The sequence below is a fragment of the Alligator mississippiensis genome, chromosome 3 (genome assembly GCF_030867095.1).
Source record: "Alligator mississippiensis isolate rAllMis1 chromosome 3, rAllMis1, whole genome shotgun sequence".
In the NCBI taxonomy this organism is placed as follows: domain Eukaryota; kingdom Metazoa; phylum Chordata; order Crocodylia; family Alligatoridae; genus Alligator; species Alligator mississippiensis.
Window position 1 is genome coordinate 36,606,778 of NC_081826.1, and position 21,297 is coordinate 36,628,074.

Below are 21,297 nucleotides of genomic sequence, written 5' to 3' on the forward strand. Positions count from 1 at the left end.
TTGGGATTGCTACCTCACAAATCTTAAAAAGGCTTTCATCACCCAAAGACATTCCTCCAGAGAGATAGATCGCATGTTTGAAAGAGCCACCTGGATACCACGTGAAGACCTGCTGCAGTACAGAAGGAAAACCCCCACAAATCACACATCACTGGTTATGACATATCACCCCTCCCTCGAACCTATATGGAAAATCCTCAAACAATTGCAACCCATACTAGAAGGAGACCCAATTCTTAAAAGAGATTTTCCCAGAACCACCCATCCTAGCCTTCAAACAAGCACTGAACCTCACTAACCTCATCACCAGAAGCAAGCTTCCTATGGCCCAAAACACACCGAATGGATCCAGACCATGTCATGACAAGAAATGTAAAACCTGACAACATATCCCCACCACCTCCCACAATTACTACACCCCACAACAGAACCATCAGCATTCCCGGATCTTACAGCTGCACCTCCAGAAATATCAACTCCAATGCACCAAATGCCCTGGTGGAAAATATGTAGGAGACACCAAACAACAACTGTGAACCAGAATGAATGTACACCGGAAATTTATTAAAAACAAGAATACCCAATTACCTGTGGGGGCACATTTCTCACAAGAAAACTACTCTCTCTTCAATCTCTCAGTTCTAATCCTCAAAGGAAATTTATAAAACACTTTTCACAGACGAGCCTATGAACTTCAATCTCCTGGATACAAAAAAAATCATGGACTAAATATACACATTGGATGTCTATATTATGACACATTATAACCTGCCTGACATCCAACTCCCCTGGTACCTCTCCACTTTTACCTGCTACATCCCTCTTCTCCCCACCCCCACATCCTGTCTCACCCACTGACTTCTCAATTTACATCTTCACTGACTGGCTTCTTTGCATGCATACCAGCCTCTGGCTTCTTTACTATTCATTCCATCCAGGAAAAGCACACACCAACTGCAGATGCTTCCTCAGCCTTATGAAAGGTTTTTAAACCCAAAAGCTTGCTAAGAAAATTTTTTCCAACTATTTAGTTGGTCTAATAAAAGATACACATTTAAGTCGCTGACACTTAACCTATATGCAATCTTTTTATCTTTATTTTTTATCTTGATTTTCCTTCACTTCTTTCTATTTTCATGTCAATTTGCTCCTCGTGATCTCAGATAAGACAAAGTGGGATCTGTATCTGGTTTCTACCAATACCGAAACTAAAAATGCACCAGCCTTGTTTGGGGCCTTTCAACATTAAGATAATAAAATGAAATTCAATAATTAGGCTTCATTAAAGAATAGAAATCAGAATATCCTCTTTTATGTATACATGTCACATCAGCTTTAAAACTAAAAGTAAAAGCAGCTACTGGTTGTCCTCATGTCTGCAGTCCCTTTTACAAGCAATGCAACTTAACTTTCTCGTTTCTTGATGAATAAAACTGAACTGCAGAAAACAAATGCTATGATGATATCCAGAACATTCCAACAAAAATATTTCAAATATCGTAAGTGTGATAATCAAACTACCAGTGACAGAAAATAAAATTGGACTGATTCACTGATGTATCTGGAGTATGCAGATTTCTCCTGCATTCACTAGCAAAGTGTCATTTGGGGAATGTAGGATTGCATGCTTTTGTAGAAGTACATCAGAAACAGATTCCTAACTCAGCTTGCCTGGATACAGATCAGACAACTCACAGACATGAGGTACAGGAAACTGGGTCTCTGGTTTTAAAATAAAAATGTTTATATTAAAGAGAGTTTGAGGCTTGTATGAGTTTTTTAATCTATCTGAAAAAAATAAATAAGAAAGAGGGTGAACATGATAAAGGGGTAATGCAAGAAAGCAAGCAAAAGTGTAAAAGAGCTAGAGGCAGGAGGAATGTTTACTCCCGTGAGACTCTAAACCATGAATCACCTTTGGTCCCAATCATCTAAGGTTTTGCTAATATTGGCAAAGACTTTTACTAATAAACATAGCCAAACAAAGCAATCAGAGATCTTCAAAGTGCTACTGAACACAGCAGTCAGTGGCAGTTGACAGATGCAGCATTTTCCTGTGCTGCTGTGTGGTTGGTTTTCTGATAGCCTCTGACAGTGGGTGGTCAAACTTCAAAAGGGAAAAAAGGATTCCTTAGCCCATTCAGCCACTGAACTCTTCAGTACTTTATAAAACATTAGATTTGCTAAAATTTTCTGAGTTCAGCTACTTTATTGGAACATTTAAACAATTCCTGATTTAGTTTCTTAAATTTAACTAAGATGCAACCTGGCTGCCTTTGAAGCACTGGTGAGGTCTGTGTCCAACAAAAAGAAAGGACCACCATTTGTGAAGCAGCTGGCCAAACCTCAAAAGGGGGGGGGGGGGGGGGAAGGATTAGTCAACTGGTTTGTTCCACTCAGGTCTTGTGTCATCCAAGTTTATTTTTGAGTTTAAAGGGATATTTTAAAGAGATAAATCATATTCAATTGCTTTCCTTATAACATTTATTATTTCCACATTAAATTCTTTCAGTTGTAATACCTTTAAAGTAATTTACTTTTCCACCCCCAGCCCCCATGTCCCTAGTAAGCTGACTGCAAAACTGGTCTGGTTTATATTCAGTTTATACATCCTACAGCTCTTTTATATTGCATCTTCCAGGAAAACCACATCAGAATGCTGTCTGATAAAAAAATAACTACAGCTTATAAATTATATATATAATACATTATACAGAAAATACTGCAAAATAACTGGTAGACTGGCGATTCTAGCCAATGGGTTACAGCACAGAAAGTATACTGTAATAAACATAAATTTTGATCTTTGAAACATATTTCACGTTTAATCTAGGAATCAACTTAAATACCCATTTAGAGTGCTTTATCATAGAGATCCACTTTGCATAAAATAAGGAGAAGGAAGAGGAGAAGACAAAGGAGAAGCAGTGTGGTACAGACATTCCATAGATTTAAGAAGTCCAGAAAGGATCATTATCTTCTGTATGTCCTTCTACCAAATATAGGCCTTAGAACTCACCCATCTGTCATGACCCAAAGGGTATGATTTTGTGTGCGCTTCGGCACTGCAGAATTATTTCCCGCCACGAGAAGCTTTCTTTGCATGGTGCAATTCTCAGTTGCATAGAGAAAACCCCGGTGCAAAGGAGTTCCCGCCATTCGCATGCAAATTAGTTTCCCACTATTGGCTGTTTCTAAATTATTCCCACGTGGCGGCTAGCGATTGTCTTGCTAGCCGTATAAGAGGCTTGAGTGGTTTCCGCCCAAGCTGGAGGACTCCACAACCATCTGGAGGAGAAGGAGGACTTCACATCTTGTGAAGAACTCTAAGCGCGCTGTGGAGTTTAACAAACCCAGCGTGTGCCTTAAGAAGGATATAGGGGTCTGATCAACTTCTAGCCTCTCCCCGTTGCCGCCTGATCCCTCGATGTACCCTTCCCTGCGCGCTCAGTCCATGGAGCCTAACAAACTTGGTGTGCGTGTGTATCCAGAGCTCTTTCCGGGTTTAAGAGGCTCGAGTTTTCTACGGGTCTTGTTCGAGCGAGTTTTGTAACTGCAACTTAAGCGAAGTTTTTCCTGCCTGCACTGCAACCATCTACGGTGCAAGTAAAATAATCTTTAATCAACCGCTAAGCGTCCGTGCCTAATTCTAGTCCGCCGTGCCGAATTCCCCGACCCACGTGCCAGGGCTGCTGGCCACAGCCTGCCGCGTGCCCCCGAAAGCCTCGGACCGCTCCCGGCCCGCACACCATCAACTCCATAAACTGTTATCTGAACTATAGAAGTATATTCAATTTTGATTGAAATATTCCCAATGATGAAAAATCATCAACATCCTTAGGTAAAATAATCCAAGATAAATTGGAAATTTAAAAATACATTTACAACTATAAACCTGCTCCCTTGTTTCTAGTTTGGATATCTAGCTTCATCTATTGGACTGATGTTTTCTCCTAGATAAAGAGCTATCAGAAGTCTCTTCCGATGCTAAAACTTTTAGACTATGATCAAGTAATCTCTTAAACTTATCTTGGACAAGCTAAACATAATATACTGAGTTTCTTTTCTCTCTCTTGATAAAGCAGGTTTCCCAGACCCTGAATCATTCTTGCAGCTCTTTCCTAAACCCTTTCAAAAAAAGGTTGAAAATGGGAAATCTAGTTTCTATACTCCTACCTTATGTTGTCCTGCTTATATACCCAAGGATAGTTTTTGCCCCCTGAGACAAAACACTGTCCTGTTGGCTCATGTTCAGTGCTATGAGGTATATGGTATGTGGGCACTAAAATATGAATATCCTAAAATTTTCCCCTACTATTGACTTGCTGCATAGCTTTGAGAAAGGCTTTTGGATCTGTTCTCATTTGTAAGAGAGTAATATTACATGCTTCAATAAGGTAATGATGACTCTTAATTGCTTAACGTTTGTACAGTACTGTGAAAACCGTTATGTAACTTTGAAGTATAACCATGGTTATTTTTTTTCTCTTCCTGTACACCTCTTCTAATTCTGAGTAAGCAAAAAAAAAAAAAAAAGTCAAAGAAATTATGGATACTCACTAGTATGCTGACAGAAGGTTATAAAAAGATGACATTTTAGAAAACATTTAAGGTAAGCTAAAGGTGGTCTTTGACTACAGACAGACAAAGGACGGCCCAATGGTTAGGATGAGAGACTGTTTGATTCCCTGCTCCACCATGAACTTCCTCAGCCATTTGGGCCAGTTGCTCCATATCTACATGCCTTTGGTTCCCATTTGACGGGTGGGGAACAGTACTTGTCTATCCCAAAGGGAAATGTTTTAAAGGACAGACATTAAAGTTTATAAAATAAGATTCTGTTTGATACATCTGTCCAACTAAATCGGATTAAGTACACTAAGGAACACCTGTTTTACAATAAAATATTTTATTAAGAACAAAGATAGCAAAACCAGATTTAAAAGTACATATAAAGTTCAGGTTATAAACACGACAAGAGAATGAAGTGTGTGTGGTGTGTGGTCCTCCCCATTTGCATCTCATTCTCCATCTCAGCAGCAAGAATACCATGTGCTCAAAATGAAACGGAAACAGTAAAAAGATGGAACAATTGGCCTTTTGGCTAAGATCCAGTATACCAATTCTACCAAGTCATGTAATAACTATAACTGTTTATATTCGAGGCAATAAATTACAAACATTAAAATGGAGAAGACAAAATAAAATAACTACATTCAAATTCCAATATATGATGGATAAAACAAATAGATTTGACTTAGATTGTATTTTTTATTTGGTCAGTATTTCCATGACCTTTCTATAAGTGTTTTCTTTTGTTTTTTCTTTTGTTTTTTTAATGTAAACTACCACCCAAAACATTATTTAAAAATATAATGCAGTAGCTTTTCCGTATCATAACACCATGGATGTAACCATTATAAAAGATCCTATTATCAGTAATGAACAAGCAAAAAAGCATAAGGGTTCTATAAATTGCATCAACTTTAGTGTTAGGGTAAAATTCTGACTCCATAGAACTCAACAAGACTCCAACCAATGTTAGTGGAGCCAAAATCTCTCCATTCAGGGTCCAAACCTGTAACCCTTATCCATGGCAGTAATCCTTACTCATGGGAATTGTTCAATTGACAACAGTGAGACTCCCTGTATTACAAAGAATTATTCTGAATTGGACCCTAATATTAATACATCTATAGAAAGCATACTGGTACAGCATGTAGAAAGTAATACCATGCAGAAGATGCATTAATTTTGCTGGAAGTGAAAACCTCATCCAACAAACCTGGATATGAATATTTCCAGAGCTGTTTTTTCACCAAATCATATTTCTTATATAAATTTTAAGAACAAACAAGTCATTTATCTTATTCAGTGGTTTTCAAGCTTTTTTTTTTTTTTTTTTTTTTTTTTTTAACTTCAGGCAATCCTCACTAGACTTAGGCATCCCTCAGTGCTAGTTCAATTTTCAATAGTTTTCCGACTATGGAAAAATATTAAGGTGGTTTTCTGTGGCAAGAATTCGCAGACCACAAGAAGTCAGAATGTTTTAACACAATGGATTCCTATTTGATATTTCTAGGTTTGTTTTAAGAATTTGTTAGCATACCTCACAGTGTTAACATTGTGTGGCACCCTACACTATGTTTGAAAGGATCTCTCAAGGCACCCCAGGGTGTCATAGCATCCTGGTTGGGAATCACTGATCTAATTGTAAACAAATGGCACAGACTGTTGGATTTCACTGAAGCCAGAAAAATGACCTTGGAACCAATCTTGTTCTCCTGCACTTTGGGTTTTATTGTGGCTCTTCCTGGGGATGACTAAATGGAACATGAACCCAGCGCAAGCTCTGGAACTCTCCTTTCTGAAGCCTGACCTCATCTCATGCATCATTCTTACACAGAGCACAGATGTTACACTAATATTGCATTAAACACAAAGGCTAGTGTTTTCATCACGTTGTAATGACTGTTACTCAGAAGGAAATCATGTCATGTAATCAACACAAGATTGTTGACATTTGTACTTAAAGAAATCACAATAAAATGAGCTAAGCTTGTAGATCATACAGAAAACAGTGCTTTTTAACCTTAAGTCAAAGTAATGTTATACCAATTATTTACAAGGTTCTTTTTTAAGTAAAAAAAAAAGTACATTCTAGATTCAGTGTACAAACTACCAAAAACAGTGCTAAGATTAGTACATAAGGACACTTTCGTACACTGAAAATGTTTGAGTCACCCCTAACTATTGTAAATGACACAGCTGTTTAAGATGCAGTAAGTTTAAAAACAAAAAGAAATGTTAGCATAAAAATCAAGACATTAGACACAAATTAAACTTTCTTTTTTTTCAAAATAACACTGCTTTCCATGCATAATTTTAACACAATTTGACAAACTGCTCATAAATTGGAAGAGAAAGACTTCTCTCATCTTTCTATTCATTTACTGATAGCCAGCCCAGTTGTGTGCTTTTAGATGTACAGGGGTAAATTATTTCACCCATTAGCCACATAATGGCTAGCTGTCAGCAAAGTCCTAGCTTAGACTACCAAAAATTGGAAGGAATTATTCCTTGCCTGTGTAGATGCATGGTTCTCACATACTTTGAATGGGGAGCTATGTGCAGTTTGTGCCCTTCCTGAAATGCATCTTGCAAAACTACACAGTTCACCTATTCATTTCAAATTCATTTCACTTGGATGAATTCTCAGTTACCCAGGAGATGCGGCAGTTTTTTCCAGTGGTGAATTTTAAGCTGTACTAAGCAGCCTACTTCTAGTCAGAATGTGACTACCCCTGACCACATAAGGCATGTGTGCCTTAACAGGACCTAGCAGACAGATGTGTGGAGATAAAGGTCCTCCTCCCCTCTCTATAAAACAGCCTCGTGGTTAGAGTATCTGTCCAAAGATACCCAGGTCCCCCTCAGTCTCAGCCTGAACCAGCACTTATATCCCAGGTACCTTAACCATGAGGCTAGAAGGCAAAAGGTAGCCACCACCACTATCAAACATCAAAGCATTGCTAGTTATGGTGGTTGGCAGTCTATATGACAAAAGAATACCCTAGCTCCCAAATGATGGGGTAGATATGGCTGACAGCACTTTCTAGCCCTTCCTCTTGAAGCTGGATCACTCGGCATCCAGGAGTGTCAGGGATCCTGAAGGACAACAAGCAAGAGGCAGTCTAACTCTGTGGCCTACATAGGTGTGCACTGCCCTAGAGGGTGCAAACTCTGGGATCTGGCCCCTACTCCCAACACTGTTTCAGCATTTTATGCTGCTGGCAGACATTAAGGTAGTCACATGATTAAGGTCCGAGGAATTTTATGCCCTCTTCGCCAAATCAAATGACCTGCTATGCTAGATGCACATGGCAGTTTGTGCAATTCTGGGAATGGGGCATAAAATTCCTGAAAGCCCAAACCATCCAACTGCCAGCTGGGCAAAGCTCCCTAACTTGCATGGAAGTGGGAGCAGGGTGACTCCCTGCTGCCAGGGAGGGAGATCCCCACTCCTTAGGTGCTGCTTTCATAGGTGTCTAGAAACAAAACAGGCCTGCAGCTGGAAGCACTTCTTTTGAGTTCCCTGGGCACTGTAAGCCTGATAATATGGAGAGGTTCCCCAGTGCTGGCCTCACTGAGCACCCCCACAGTGCAGCTGTGTCCTGATCCTGACAATAACATGATGCCACATGTTCCATTTATGATGCCATGCAAACCAGCCACAAAGTTGTTACACATTTTGAGTAATATCTTTGTGGCTGGATTTGCCATGTTAGTGTCATAAATTTGACGAATGTGTGCCATGTCACTTTCACTCATGCTATTAACACATTAATCATATAACAACATATGCCAGGGGCCTTCCCCAAACAATAAATCTGGCATTAGAGTCAGTGTACAGTGATTTACACCTGGAGTAGTACTACTGTAAATCATGCCACTATCCTGGCCCCCTCCAGCTGCATCAATACAAGTGGTAGGGACACATCTAACCAAGCAGGGCAAAGCTGTAGCTGTATAAAAGGCATTTGGGATGTATGCTTGAGTCAAATGTATATACAAGGCAAAGATTATGGGAGACTTAGACACTTAAACACTACATTGGTAGCACTTACTCATCGTAGCAGTGAAGTAGAATTCTGCCCTCAGCTTCCATTACTCTGATGGGCTTTAAATACAGTAAACTATTGCTAGATGTCCCTACTATGCAGTAGAACTTTTGTTTTAAGTGCAAAACAAGAGCTATATCTAGTTCATTTAACAAGGCACAAAGCATCATTTTTTCCAGTGTAACATAGAATTCACTGCAGTTTTATAAACTGAGCACATTCATACAAAAACTTCTTTCAAGGATTTGAACTGTCAGCAAAATCTTTGTCTTTTCTAGTGTCTGAGACTGAATTGGCAGGCAGTGATAGGGCATCTTGGGCACTGCCTGGTTGTGAAACTTCAGGTAGCTGTGAACTACTGTCTTGTAAGGGATGAGTTTCTGTTAAATCACTTTTAGGTGTTACCCTACATGTAAACAAACAAACAAAAAAAACACAGACAATTAAGCATGATATTGTCAACTGAAAAGCTAAAAAATACATTTAACAGAAAATAGTAACCTATCACATTTATTCCCAGATCATGTCCCTAAGTAAGATGTGCAACTTGTCTTGGGAAAACAGAACGAAGGAAAAAAAAATCTTTGTAGAGTCTTCCCTACCACAACATGGGCTCACCAAGGCTGAATGCTCCTAGCTACCTGCAGAAAAGACAGAGTCCACTCAGCATTATTTATCCTCCTGCCAAAGCTCCATGGCTAAGAGGTTTAACCCTCTAACAGCCACTGCCAAATTGGCAGTAGCTTTTGTTAGAGTGGCTGTGCCAATTCAGCAGTGGCTATGAGAAGATGTAATCTCTAGCTATAGAGCTGCAGCAAGAGGATGCGTGTGACACTGAGAAGGGGACTGTGCTCCTCCGTGCATGCAGCTCAAGGCGTATGGCCTCAGGCAGTTTTTTCAGCATCCCCCTGTTTCTATTCTTCTGTAGAAATCAGTTCCCTCACCTAAGAAAACACCCCAATTTTGCAGGGTTAAATTTCAGGGGTGTGGCATGAGAGTAAATATGGTATGTTAAACTAAATTCAATTCTCTTGAGAGAGTATAAATGCTCAACATTTTTTCTTCAAGCCAAAGGGCAACCCCTTTTTTCTGTACTAGTCACCCCTCCAAATATGCTATATTGCCACCACAGATTTTGACAACCATTGGACAGTACACCCAGCTCATCGTGCTTTTACTTAAAATTAGTTCCAGAGGTCACTGCTTGGCAAAGCAAAAAATACACCCTACTGTAAGAGTCAAAAGTTTGGACTAAGCCTGGAAAGCCAAAATATCCCAAAGAAATATACATCTACATCCTGAAAACCACATCATCTGTGTGGCCATGTGGAAAATAGTTTAAAAAAAAGATTCTCTCTTCAACTATTATTAGTTACGCTACAATGATTCTTCAGTAGGATTAAAAAACAGAAAATATACCATAGTACTGGTAAAATAAACACACACCAAAGACCACAATTAGGGAAAAAAAAATAAATGAGCCTTACCCTTCTTCACCCATTCTCTTGACACTTTCAGATAAGCTAATCTTAGCACATGTATTCTCTACTTTGCTTCTCTTTTCCATCTGCTCCACAGCCAATTTAGAACTAGATGATATCCGTAATGCATTTTCAGTATTAACATTTTCCCCCTCCTCCACTTTCTGGGTGGATGTTCTATCTGCCTCCATCTCTTTCTCAGACATTTCTGGAGACGTTTTGATTTCTGTAAAGGTCTCTTGGCTTAAGTAATCATGGTTAGCAATTGCCACTGCAGAAGTTCCATGATTTGTTGCAGCACCAGTACTAGTCCCCATAGACTTAGAAATGACCTTCAGTTTGTGAGAACTGGATTTGTAGTGCTTCTTTTTATGCTTAACCTTAGAATTGTGTTTCAAGAAAAATTCACACGATTCTTGAAGCACTCTTCGACTCTCACTGATTGGACTAGAAAAAAAAGAAGAAAAAAGACACACAAATGTATGCCTACTCCAAAGACATTTTCAGATTTAATGAAAGATTGCTCTGAATTCCAAAAAGTGACGCAAGTAACAAGGGATGATGAAAACCTGAGTTGTTAATACCACTGTAGCCTGAAAACAGTCTGTGGTACTTCATGCAGTGTACTGTACTTAGTGATAGTAGCCACTGTGTAGTTATATATGTCAAGTAAATACATTTTGTGGAAGACAGCCAAATCTTACATGCTCAACTTTTGCAATTAGTTTAAAATTACTTCAACAGGATGAATAAGAGAAAATAAAACCCATGGTAATAGTTCATAAATAACTACACAGGCAAATTAAGTTTTCATGTAGTAAAACTATGTAGAAGTAGAAAAAGTGGTAGGCAATGTAAAACTGCCTACATTTAAAAAACAAAACAAAACATATATATAATTTTTTTTTTATTTTTTTTTTTTAAGTAAGCAGTTTTACATTGCCTACCACTTTTATATCTCTCTCTCACTTAGCTTAAAGTAATCAACAGCTGAAGCATAAGAAAAATATACAGGAAATGAAAAAGAGAGGAGAGGGAAAGGAAGCTATAAGCTCACCATTAAGGAATGCAGACTTAAAATAAAGAGGTAAAGTAATGCTGGCTTGGGAAGTTCAGAGAAGTAAAGAGCTTTAAAATATGTCTATAGCTCAGGAAGAACGTAGAAAAAAGCTGAAGAAAACCTAAATCGATGGTAAAGAGAAGAGATGGACCCAAATTTACAGTTTGTGACTACCCAAATAACTGCTAATACATCTCCTGAAAAGCAGAACTCATGAAGTTTAAATGATGGAATGAAATTACTGTCACAGAAGAAAACAAAACAAGGAGTAGTAGTCTGAAACAACAACAGAAATGACAGGCGGGGGGGGGGGGGGGTAAGCAAGACAAAAAGGGCAGTAGAGTATACAAAACTTGCTCTTACTCTCTCTTTCGATTTCTGTTGAAGAAATTGGCCCATTCTGAACAGGTCTTTTTACTTCCCACCCAGAAGACTGGAGAGATGCCAACGATTAATGTCAACAGGTATTTCATCAGAAACAAAAATATTTCTGGTCTTGCTAGCACCTTTGCCTGGAAGACAATAAAAGACACACAAGAAAACACTTAATGTTTCACTTTTCGAAGGGCAGAAAAAGAACATATAATCACATGAAGGGGCAATTAGGCACTTCTTTTCTTTAAAGCAATTGTATTTTATTCAAGCATGAATTCTGGACTGAATTAAGACATGCACAGTAAAATCAGATGTGGTCAGTCTGTGCTTGCAAGACCGTAGCTGAAGACCTTGCATAACCTGTCAAGAGGAAAGAATTTGTAAAAATTGAAATGGTCGATTAGAGGAGAAACAGTTATAAGCAGTTTCCCCTCTAATCCAGTGACACGTCATCTGGAGCTTCATCTGGGTATAGACAAGATACGAGTAGATAAATACAAGTCAAATCATAGTAGGCAAGATTCTCAGAGAGCCTCAAGACCATATACTAGTATTTCTGCTGTTTTTCTAAAATGGATATACCCATTTGCTGAACAGGATCACAGGAGGCATGCAACTCAGTAAGAAGTTATTACCTCTATACCCGAAATTTAATTCATGTTGTTTTGGTTAATCTATATCTTTTTTCTGTATCCTGGACTCGATACAAGTTGGCTACTATTTTTGTTACCTATATATTACTAGCTTCTGTAGGTGAAGATGACCTCCCAACATGCCTTCCAGCCCTAATTTATGATTCTACAAAGGTTGTACTTGTTTTGCTTTGAATTAATCAGTTATTTAAAAAGCAGCAGCAGCTGAGAAGCCAGCTCAGAGGAACCAATGGCGATTACAACACTGAGTCAGTGGGTACGTCTACATGAGATGCTTTACTGCGCAGTAGCATAGTTTACTATGCAGTTGTACAAATTTACTTGTGATTACTTACCGCGCAGTAGTGTTTGTGTAGATGCCTGACTGGGAGCAAATCTGCTTCCGGCCACCAGGGGGTGGGGAGACTGCTCCCTGCCCCTGGGAGCTGCCTGCTGCCGGGTGGGTTCTGCCACCGGAACCCAGGCAGGGACTACGTCCCCCTGCCCAACAGCAGGGAACTCCAAGCCCCTGCTCTGAGATGGTGATTGGGGAGCAGGGCCTGGGAGATCCTTATTTCCAAGCTTCAGCTCTGTGACCACGGGGCCAGTGCTGGGAGATGGTTTCTGCTAGCTGCTAAATAAAAGGATCTCCCAGCACCGGCCCTGAGACCACAGAGCTGGCACTGGGAGCTCCCTGCTGGCAGGGGCTGGGGAGCCTGTTTCCCGCTCAGCTCCGCAATGGGTGGGGAACAGGCTGGGGAGCCTTGCAGAGCTGAGCAGGGCCAAGGGCTGGAGAGCCTATTCCCATCATTATGGAGCAGGGGCTGGAAACTGTCCTGGCCAGAGGCAGGTCCCAGCCCCGTGCCGATTGGGTAATCCCCACCAGATCAGAGCAGAGGGCTAGGACCCACCCCTTTCACTGCAGCTTTTTCCAAGACCCCTGTCCCTGATCGAGGAGCCAGGGCCAGGAGCTACCTGCTGCTGGGGCATGAGGACATTGTCCCCACCCCAGCAGCAGGCAGCCCACCAAGGGAGAAGGGTGCAATGTCCCAGCCCCAGCCAGGAGACAGGTACTCCCTGCCAGCCCATGGGATAGCACCCAGGGGGAACTTAGAGCTCCCTCTGGTGGCAGCACGGGCCCATTGCAGGGCCCCAGGAAGAAGCAGCAGTTTACTGCCATTAGCAGCAAGTCTACTCCTGCTTCCCTACATGTGTAGATGCCTGCCCTGGAGCGTTTACTCGCAAGTAAACTGCTCCCACATCAAATGCATATGTAGACATACCCAGTATGTTGCAATTACAAACTTTGAATGGAGCAAGGGGGGCAGGGGAAGGGAAGGAGATGAGATTATCATTTTTCTTGGTATAACATTTGTTTGATACCATATTTGTTCTGTTGGTATGTACCCACTCCACTAGGTTAATTAAAACGTGAAGAACCCCACATCACTGATGTCTTATTACCTTTATTGCTCTACTTAAATATGGAAAGACAAATGTGTTAAAGAAAGAATAGAAGCCTCAACTTACTTTCAGCTGTACAGCTCAAGAAATGCTTTGGCCATTGAAGTCAGCAGACATTTTGTCACAGACTTTAATGGAATCAAGAGTAAGCATTAAGAACCCTGTTCTATGGAGATGGTGTTCTCTTCATTTCTCACTAATTTCAATGACAGAAGATGCATTCAAAATGTTTCTAATAATTCTGTGTTTATTTTCTTTGTTTTAGTGGCAAACTGGCTACAATAGTAACTAAAACTAACATGCAAAACTAACAATTCACGTAACCTTTTCTATTAAACATCACTTTAAATAAAGGAGGAAATAATACACAAATTGCTTGAGACTGCAGGAAATTTTGGACCTGTCTATACCAAGGCATCAACACATCACAGCTTGAGTATACCTTAGAGACCCATGCCTGCAGGCATGTTCCAAACCTGGAAGAACAAGGAGGCATAGATTCATAGATGTTAGGGTCAGAAGAGACCTCAATAGATCGAGTCTGACCCCCTGCATAGGCAGGAAAGAGTGCTGGATCTAGATGACCCCAGACAGATGCATATCTAACCTCCTCTTGAAAACCCCCAGGGTAGGGGAGAGCACCACCTCCCTTGGGAGCCCATTCCAGACCTTGGCCACTAACTGTGAAGAAGTTCTTCCTAATGTCCAGTCTAAATCTGCTCTCTGCTAGCTTGTGGCCATTATTTCTTGTAACCCCCGGGGACACCTTGGTGAATAAAACCTCACCAATTCCCTTCTGTGCCCCCGTGATGAACTTATAGGCAACCACAAGGTCGCCTCTCAACCTTCTCTTGCAGAGGCTGAAGAGGTCCAGGTTCTCTAGTCTCTCCTCGTAGGGCTTGGCCTGCAAGCCCTTAACCATACGAGTGGCCCTTCTCTGGACCCTCTCCAGGTTATCCGCATCCCTCTTGAAGTGCGGCGCCCAAAACTGCACACAGTACTCCAACTGAGGTCTGACCAGCGCCCGATAGAGGGTAAGTATCACCTTTTTGGATCTATTCGTCATGCATCTGCTGATGCATGATAAAGTGCCATTAGCTTTTCTGATGGCTTCGTCACACTGCCGACTCATATTCATCTTGGAGTCCACTAGGACTCCAAGATCCCTTTCCACTTCCGTGCCACCAAGCAGGTTGTTTCCTAGGCAGTAGGTGTGCTGGACATTTTTCCTCCCTAGGTGCAGCACTTTGCATTTCTCCTTGTTGAATTGCATCCTGTTGTTTTCTGCCCATATGTCCAACCTGTCCAGGTCTGCTTGTAGCTGTTCCCTGCCCTCCGGCATGTCCACTTCTCCCCATAGCTTTGTGTCATCTGCAAACTTGGACAGAGTACATTTCACTCCCTCGTCCAAGTCGCTGATGAAGACATTGAAGAGTATCAGTCCAAGGACCGAGCCCTGCGGGACCCTACTGCCCACGCTCTTCCAGGTCGAAACCGACCCATCCACTATGATTCTCTGGGTGCGACCCTCTAGCTAATTTGCCACCCACCGGACTGTGCAGTCGTCTAAGTCACAGCCTCTTAACTTGTTCACCAGTATGGGGTGGGATACCCCCAGCTAAACATGAAATATTATCTTCTGGCCCATGACTTCATGAATTGTTAGCCTTCTTACTCTCTACAACAGAGGCGGGCAATTATTTTGGGCGGAGGGCCACTTACTGAGTTTTGGGCAAGCCATCAAGGGCTGCATGACAGGGTGTCAGGGGCAGATAAATATTAATTTTCTAAATTTTTAGGGGCCCTGCGGGCCAGATAGAATGGCCTGGTGGGCCGCATCCGGCCCCCGGGCCCAATTTTGCCCACCCCTGCTGTACAACTTCTGTTGTTGCCACTACTCCATATTTCTCCCCTCCTCTATTTCAGTGATTCCCAAAGGGCGTGCCATGGAAACAGAAGTTTCCCACAAGACCCCCCTGTAAGAGGAGGTAAATGCTCCCCTCCCTTATCATCCACCCTGAGCCTGTTTGAGGCTGCTTGCTCCAGGGTCACCCCAGATGGAGTCCCTGGAGGTCTGAAGTGCAGCACAGAGCATGCTTCCTGGTGTACTCTCAGGTCTGGAGCACGCTTTTGAAAACAGGTGAACTGGGCACGTTTAGTAGTGTCCTAGCAGATACCACCACAGCATAGACAAGCTCTTTATGTATTAAGGGATGAAATATAATGCACAAAATACTGCATGTGTACAAGTGGTGAGCACAGCAAGACCCTTTCTGAAGAATTTTTGAAAAAAGTCCAATTAAAAAAAAAAGTTTTTTTTTTTCCAGGTTTCCCCAAAACATTAGTCCCTCTATAAAATCACCTTGCAAAATGGCAGTTACAGCTGAAAAACAGTGTGTGTGTGTGTGTGTGTGTGTGTGTGTGTGTATATATATATATATGAGTGCTTTCCATTGTTTAGCATTTGTACAATTTAGGAAGAGAACATTTATTGTAATAGGATTATGAGTGATATTTTCTCATGTGTAGTCTCCACCAGAGCTCTTTAAAAAAAATAAAATAAAAAAAATACAGGTTTCCCTCACCAACCACAGTTTTGAGTATCCACACTTAATAGTCTATATAACATTTTGGCTACCACAGTATAGTTTTCAGTAACCATGGCTTTCCGTGGCCATGCATCAGCCCACCGCCTGCCATTTTTCCCATAAGCCTTCTGTCTTGCCAACCACAGGAACTTTCAGGAATCTAACCCCAGCAGTTGGTGAAGGAAACCTGTAACCATGATAGCACACAATGGTATGCTCTCCAGCCAGGGCATCTAGAAAAGGGCTGCTCAATCTCGTGGTTCTGCTGGTAGGGAAAGAAAGGAGACAGCAAATGTGGATGACGACCAGTAAGCATTCTTCTGTGTGCTCAGCCTCCCTGTTCTGGAGGCAGAGTTGTCCATAAGATTACTAAGGATGAAACCAAGTACATGGAGACAGACAGGCATGCAGGGATTTCTGCTTTCCAGTCCTAGAGACTGTCCAGTACAAAGGAAGGCATTCATTAGCTATCCACCTTCCACCCCTTGTGGAAGACCGGAGGGAGTACTGTAGAGGACCAGGTAACCTCCCCAGAAATTAAGCCCTTAGAAAAAGCCTGAAGAAAGTACTGCCATTTGGGAGTGCTTCAGCCATTATGGGATGTTTCCTAGGGTATGTACATCTGTCTGATTATACTCTGAAGAACTTCAAATGTTATCTGTACAGGGCTATTGATGCCTCACTTCAGCAATTTGGCCTAAGTATTTTTAGGGATAGATAAGGTATATAAAAGTACCACCAAGATTTTTTAATCATCATTATAGTCAAATAAATTAAAAAAGTAAAACACCCTAAAAAATTTAGAACCAGGACTTGGTTGCAAGTGCTATCAACCTGATTGGGGAGGGGGAGCAGAACCACACCACAAAAAAAAATCATGATACAAAAGAGGAAATATACAGAACATTATTCCTTACCTGATAAGGACATGGAATATGGTACTGATCACAGTGGTCAAAGACCCAAGTAGTCTCCCAGATTCTTCTGTATACTAGCTCATAGACATAACATCCAAGAAGTGCCACCAGTGGAACTAAGTATAAGCCACTAAACACTCCAATTCGAATCATAAATTTCTTAAGTTTCTCCTGGTTCCTACCATCATGCTGTATGACTTGTCGCACATGATTTAAAGAAATAATGCCCGCTAAAAGGAGAGAGAGACCAAGAAAAACACAAAGGCACAAAGGCAAAAGAACAAAATAGAGAGATGCATCCAGGTCATAGAGTCCAACAAAGCATACTCCACTAATATTATCACCTTCAACTTTGTTCATTGCAAGAAGCATAACAGTAAGAAAACCAGGTATGCCCCATGCCACTGCATGGAACCACATTGCCTTTTGTTCAATAGCTTCACAGCTCCATTTTCTTCCTGCTGCTAGGAACCATGTGACTGTTAGAATGACCCACCATACAGTTCCTGCCATAGTGAAAAAATACAAAACCATGAAGAGGACAGTGCAGGCTTTGTTTTGAGAACCAAGAACAACTGTTTCACCAATTTCTAACTTTTTATCTGCCTTGTTACAGGCAGTTCTATTTCCAAGCAAAAATCCAATGAAATACATTAGAGACACTATGCTATAACAGACTGAATAATATATGATTGGTCTCTCTGGATACCTGAATCTTTTAACATCAATCAGAAAAGTGAGGAATGTAAACAGAGTAGCACACAGACAAAAGATGGAAACTATTCCAGTGAAGCTTTTGGCAACATCCAATTCATAATTTTTGAAGTACATATTGGGGCATGGCGGTGCACACCGATCAATGCCTAAAAACTTGTAACCTTGTCCACTAGAGGTCTGCAAATGTCGTGGACACCAAAATCCATAGTCCCTTCGAGTCTGTCCTAGTGTCTTCTGTGTTCCATGGACCTTTGTGGTTACAGGAGCAGTGACAGGAGCAGTTTCATCACAATCCACCAGTCTACAGATAAATAAAATCAATCTTAATACTTTTCTACAAAAGTGTTATCTTTACTGTTATTCTTTGAATTAAAAAAAGAAAAGAAAACACCCCCCAACAACAACCCTGTCTGAGTAATAATAGTGTACAGAAGATCCTCTCTCCTGTGAAGGACATTTCTGCATTAGAGGCAATGGACTTAATTATGGCTTCGATTATGCAATCCTAACTTATGGTGGTGAGTATTTATACATGCGTTAGTAGTCCCATTGTGAATATATTCACCAACAATAGCAAGGCCCCTGGCACAAATTCATTTAAAGCCACCTATAGTTATGCCTTCTGCTACGCCATATATGCACGATAGGAGGCACAATATTGGGATTGGGTATCAGATCCTAATCAAACCCCTTCTATTTGCCAGTAATCACGATCCCAGGCTTCCTCTGCACCAGCAAGTTAAAAGCTGGGTGCCTGCAGGTCCAGGGCTCAGGCCAACGATCAGCCGATTGTCATCTCCAACCACTGTCATCAAGGGCCAGCTTGAGACTCCAGTCCTGGGACTGCACTGGAACTGACTATAAGCTGATTGCTGGCTCTGGGGACAGTTCAAGACCCTGGTGCAGCTGCATGCCCAGAGCTGACATTTAGCTGTTTGTCAACCCCAGCTCTGGAACTGTCACATGTTCTGTTTATAGTGCCATACAAACTAGCCATAAAAATGGTCTGGCCTAGCATTACATTTTTAAAACATTTTTATGGCTGGCTTTCCATTTTATACTGTTTTAAATTGGGTGCCCTTGTAGCACTCTTGCCATTTATGCTTCAATTAATCCATTAATTGCAGCATAAGTGTAACATGTAGAAGGGGCCTAATAATTCTATGCTCCAACTCTTCAAATGAGAATTGACGAGGACTGCTTCTGTAAAAGTGTCATTGTGTAGTTCCACGTTCATGATCTCTCAGCAATATTGGTAATAAATATGCTCAGTTTAAAAGTATCCCTAGCCCCCAAGTACAAACTGATCTTGTGGTCTTTGCTTCTCATGCAATATCATACAGGTTACATTTGGCTGGATTAGAGAATTCTAGAGGCCAACGCTTTAGCCATGATGCAGAAACAGTAGGTCAACCAATAGTGCAAGCTCTCTTACCAAAGTACTTCTTTTTTTTTTTTCTCAAGTCATTTCAAACACCTTTTATGGTCTAATATTAGGAGTCTCTTTGATGCAGTTTACTCTGATTAATCTCCAAGCTCATCCAGTCTGGCCCATCTTCTAAGGATGCCAAGCGTGTCCTAAACTGCTAACTCTAAAGAGCGTTTCTGTGATATAAACTTAACTCGAAACTAATCTCCAACTCACCTAGGCAGGAATAGAAGCTGCATTAGCTTTTAGTCACTACTGTCAATAGTAGAACAACTAACTGAGACAGTGATTCAATTAAAAAATATATAACATCCACAGGGTATAAAAAAAACAGCTAGTTCTGCAAAAAAAATTCTAAGAGATCATTTGCAGCATTGCAGAGTATCAGGGAAAAGGCTGTGAAATAAAGCAAAGCATGAGGATCTCAGGAGATCCCTCAGAGAGCATTTACTCTTTTATGTTCCTGGGTACCACACCCTCCACTTGAGTGTACTCACTGGCTTCTCCCCTATGGCTATACACAATTTAAAAAGGGTTTGGTTCATGGTTTGCAAGCTCCTGACCTGGATCATCCTGGGGCAAGGTACCACTTTTATTTACTTACTTACTTATTTATTTTTAGGTACTGCAGTGCCAAAATGGAGACATGTACAAGAATGATTTGGTTCTTTATGAAATACTTTATGGTTCTTTATGAAATACTGACTCTTGGTACACAGCATAGGAAAGCAAACTGATAACCACTTATGTGAGGATTAATTTTTAGATTAAAATAAAAGGCATTTGTCACCTAAAATGGTGCTGTAGGTTTCTACAGAAAGTGCTTTATATTTCATAACAGTATAATGTAAAAGCTTGCTGAAGCAGGTAAGCATTATCCTGAGTTTACAGATAAGGAAGCAAACAGACAATATGCTTTAAGCATTTTGCACTTCAAGACAAAATAAAAGTTAGATTGGAAACAGATTCTAGTTTCAATTATTTGAACACAAAAAAAAATATTTTAAAGTTAGCCAAACTGCAGAACCTTCTTCCATCTGCAAACAAATTCAGCAGGAAATCTAGAAAAAATAATTGCATAAAGTGTCTTAATAAAAATTTGCCCTGCTCATACAAGCCCCAGAGTCCTCACTGCTGTGGAAATAGCAGGTATTCCACTGCTTAGGTATAAACCAAAGTGTACACCTAACATTTTCTATCCCAGATTTTCAGTTCAGCTAAGGGTCAGATGTGGTGGGTATGAAAAATGTCATCCTTATTATCCATCAGATAAAGAAACTATACCTGTTACATTCAAGTTCCTCAGGCCAGATGATCCCAAAAGTGTCCATCAATTGTTTACAATCAGCATACACTCTCTCACAAAGGCTTCGACAAGGGTGAATCACATGAACTGGCTCCACACAGGCAGGCACAAATGCTCTGCACAGAAATGTGTGCACATTTGGTGAACAATGGAGATTCACAAGAGGAAGAAAAGGCTTTGTTGAGAAAAAAAAATAAAAAGAGAAAGATTTTGGTTAGCAAGTTTTAAAACAGAAACCTCGAGCAGAACTAATTTTAATTGCTATGTTTCAGGTTTGTTTTCAAAGGCAGGAAAAACTTCCACTTTTCTAATAGTTATAAAGGAGGATGCTATCTAGTGGACTGAATGACTGGAAATAAGGTTCTGGGTTCTATTAGCACCTCTAACAAACTGTACTCTGGGATGCTGGTTCAGCTGCAACCTCCTGAATTTCATTTCCCCTATTTGCGTAATGGGAGCAGTACATGCACATACACACATATATATAGATTATTGTAATCTATGACCAAGATTTTGAAATATGGGTGCTTAAAACTGGATCCTGAAAAAACTTGTTTTTAAAAAGGGTTTACTCTCTAGTAGTTCCCACTGACTTGAAAATCTTCACCTCAAAACAGTATTCTCACACTGTTGGGGTACCTGAAAGAATGTGTGTTTACCTATAATGTAGCTTACCATTAATACATTTTCTACATGCCATTTCAAAA

At 40.7% G+C, this 21,297-nt stretch overlaps 1 protein-coding gene across 2 annotated transcripts in view; it reads right to left on the reverse strand.

The window, feature by feature from the left end:
• Window positions 1-4,892: 4,892 nt before the first annotated feature.
• FZD6 (frizzled class receptor 6) overlaps window positions 4,893-21,297 on the reverse strand; it is a 72,083-nt gene continuing 55,678 nt past the window's right edge. For both annotated transcript variants that reach the window (XM_019495736.2, XM_019495735.2), the window contains exons 2-6: window positions 20,569-20,765; window positions 17,139-18,156; window positions 11,526-11,674; window positions 10,109-10,549; window positions 4,893-9,027 (exon numbers count right to left, since the gene is read on the reverse strand). In XM_019495736.2, the coding sequence (XP_019351281.1) occupies window positions 8,859-9,027; window positions 10,109-10,549; window positions 11,526-11,674; window positions 17,139-18,156; window positions 20,569-20,615 (1,824 nt within the window). In that variant the 5' untranslated portion in view covers window positions 20,616-20,765 and the 3' untranslated portion in view covers window positions 4,893-8,858. The remainder of the gene's footprint in view (window positions 9,028-10,108; window positions 10,550-11,525; window positions 11,675-17,138; window positions 18,157-20,568; window positions 20,766-21,297) is intronic.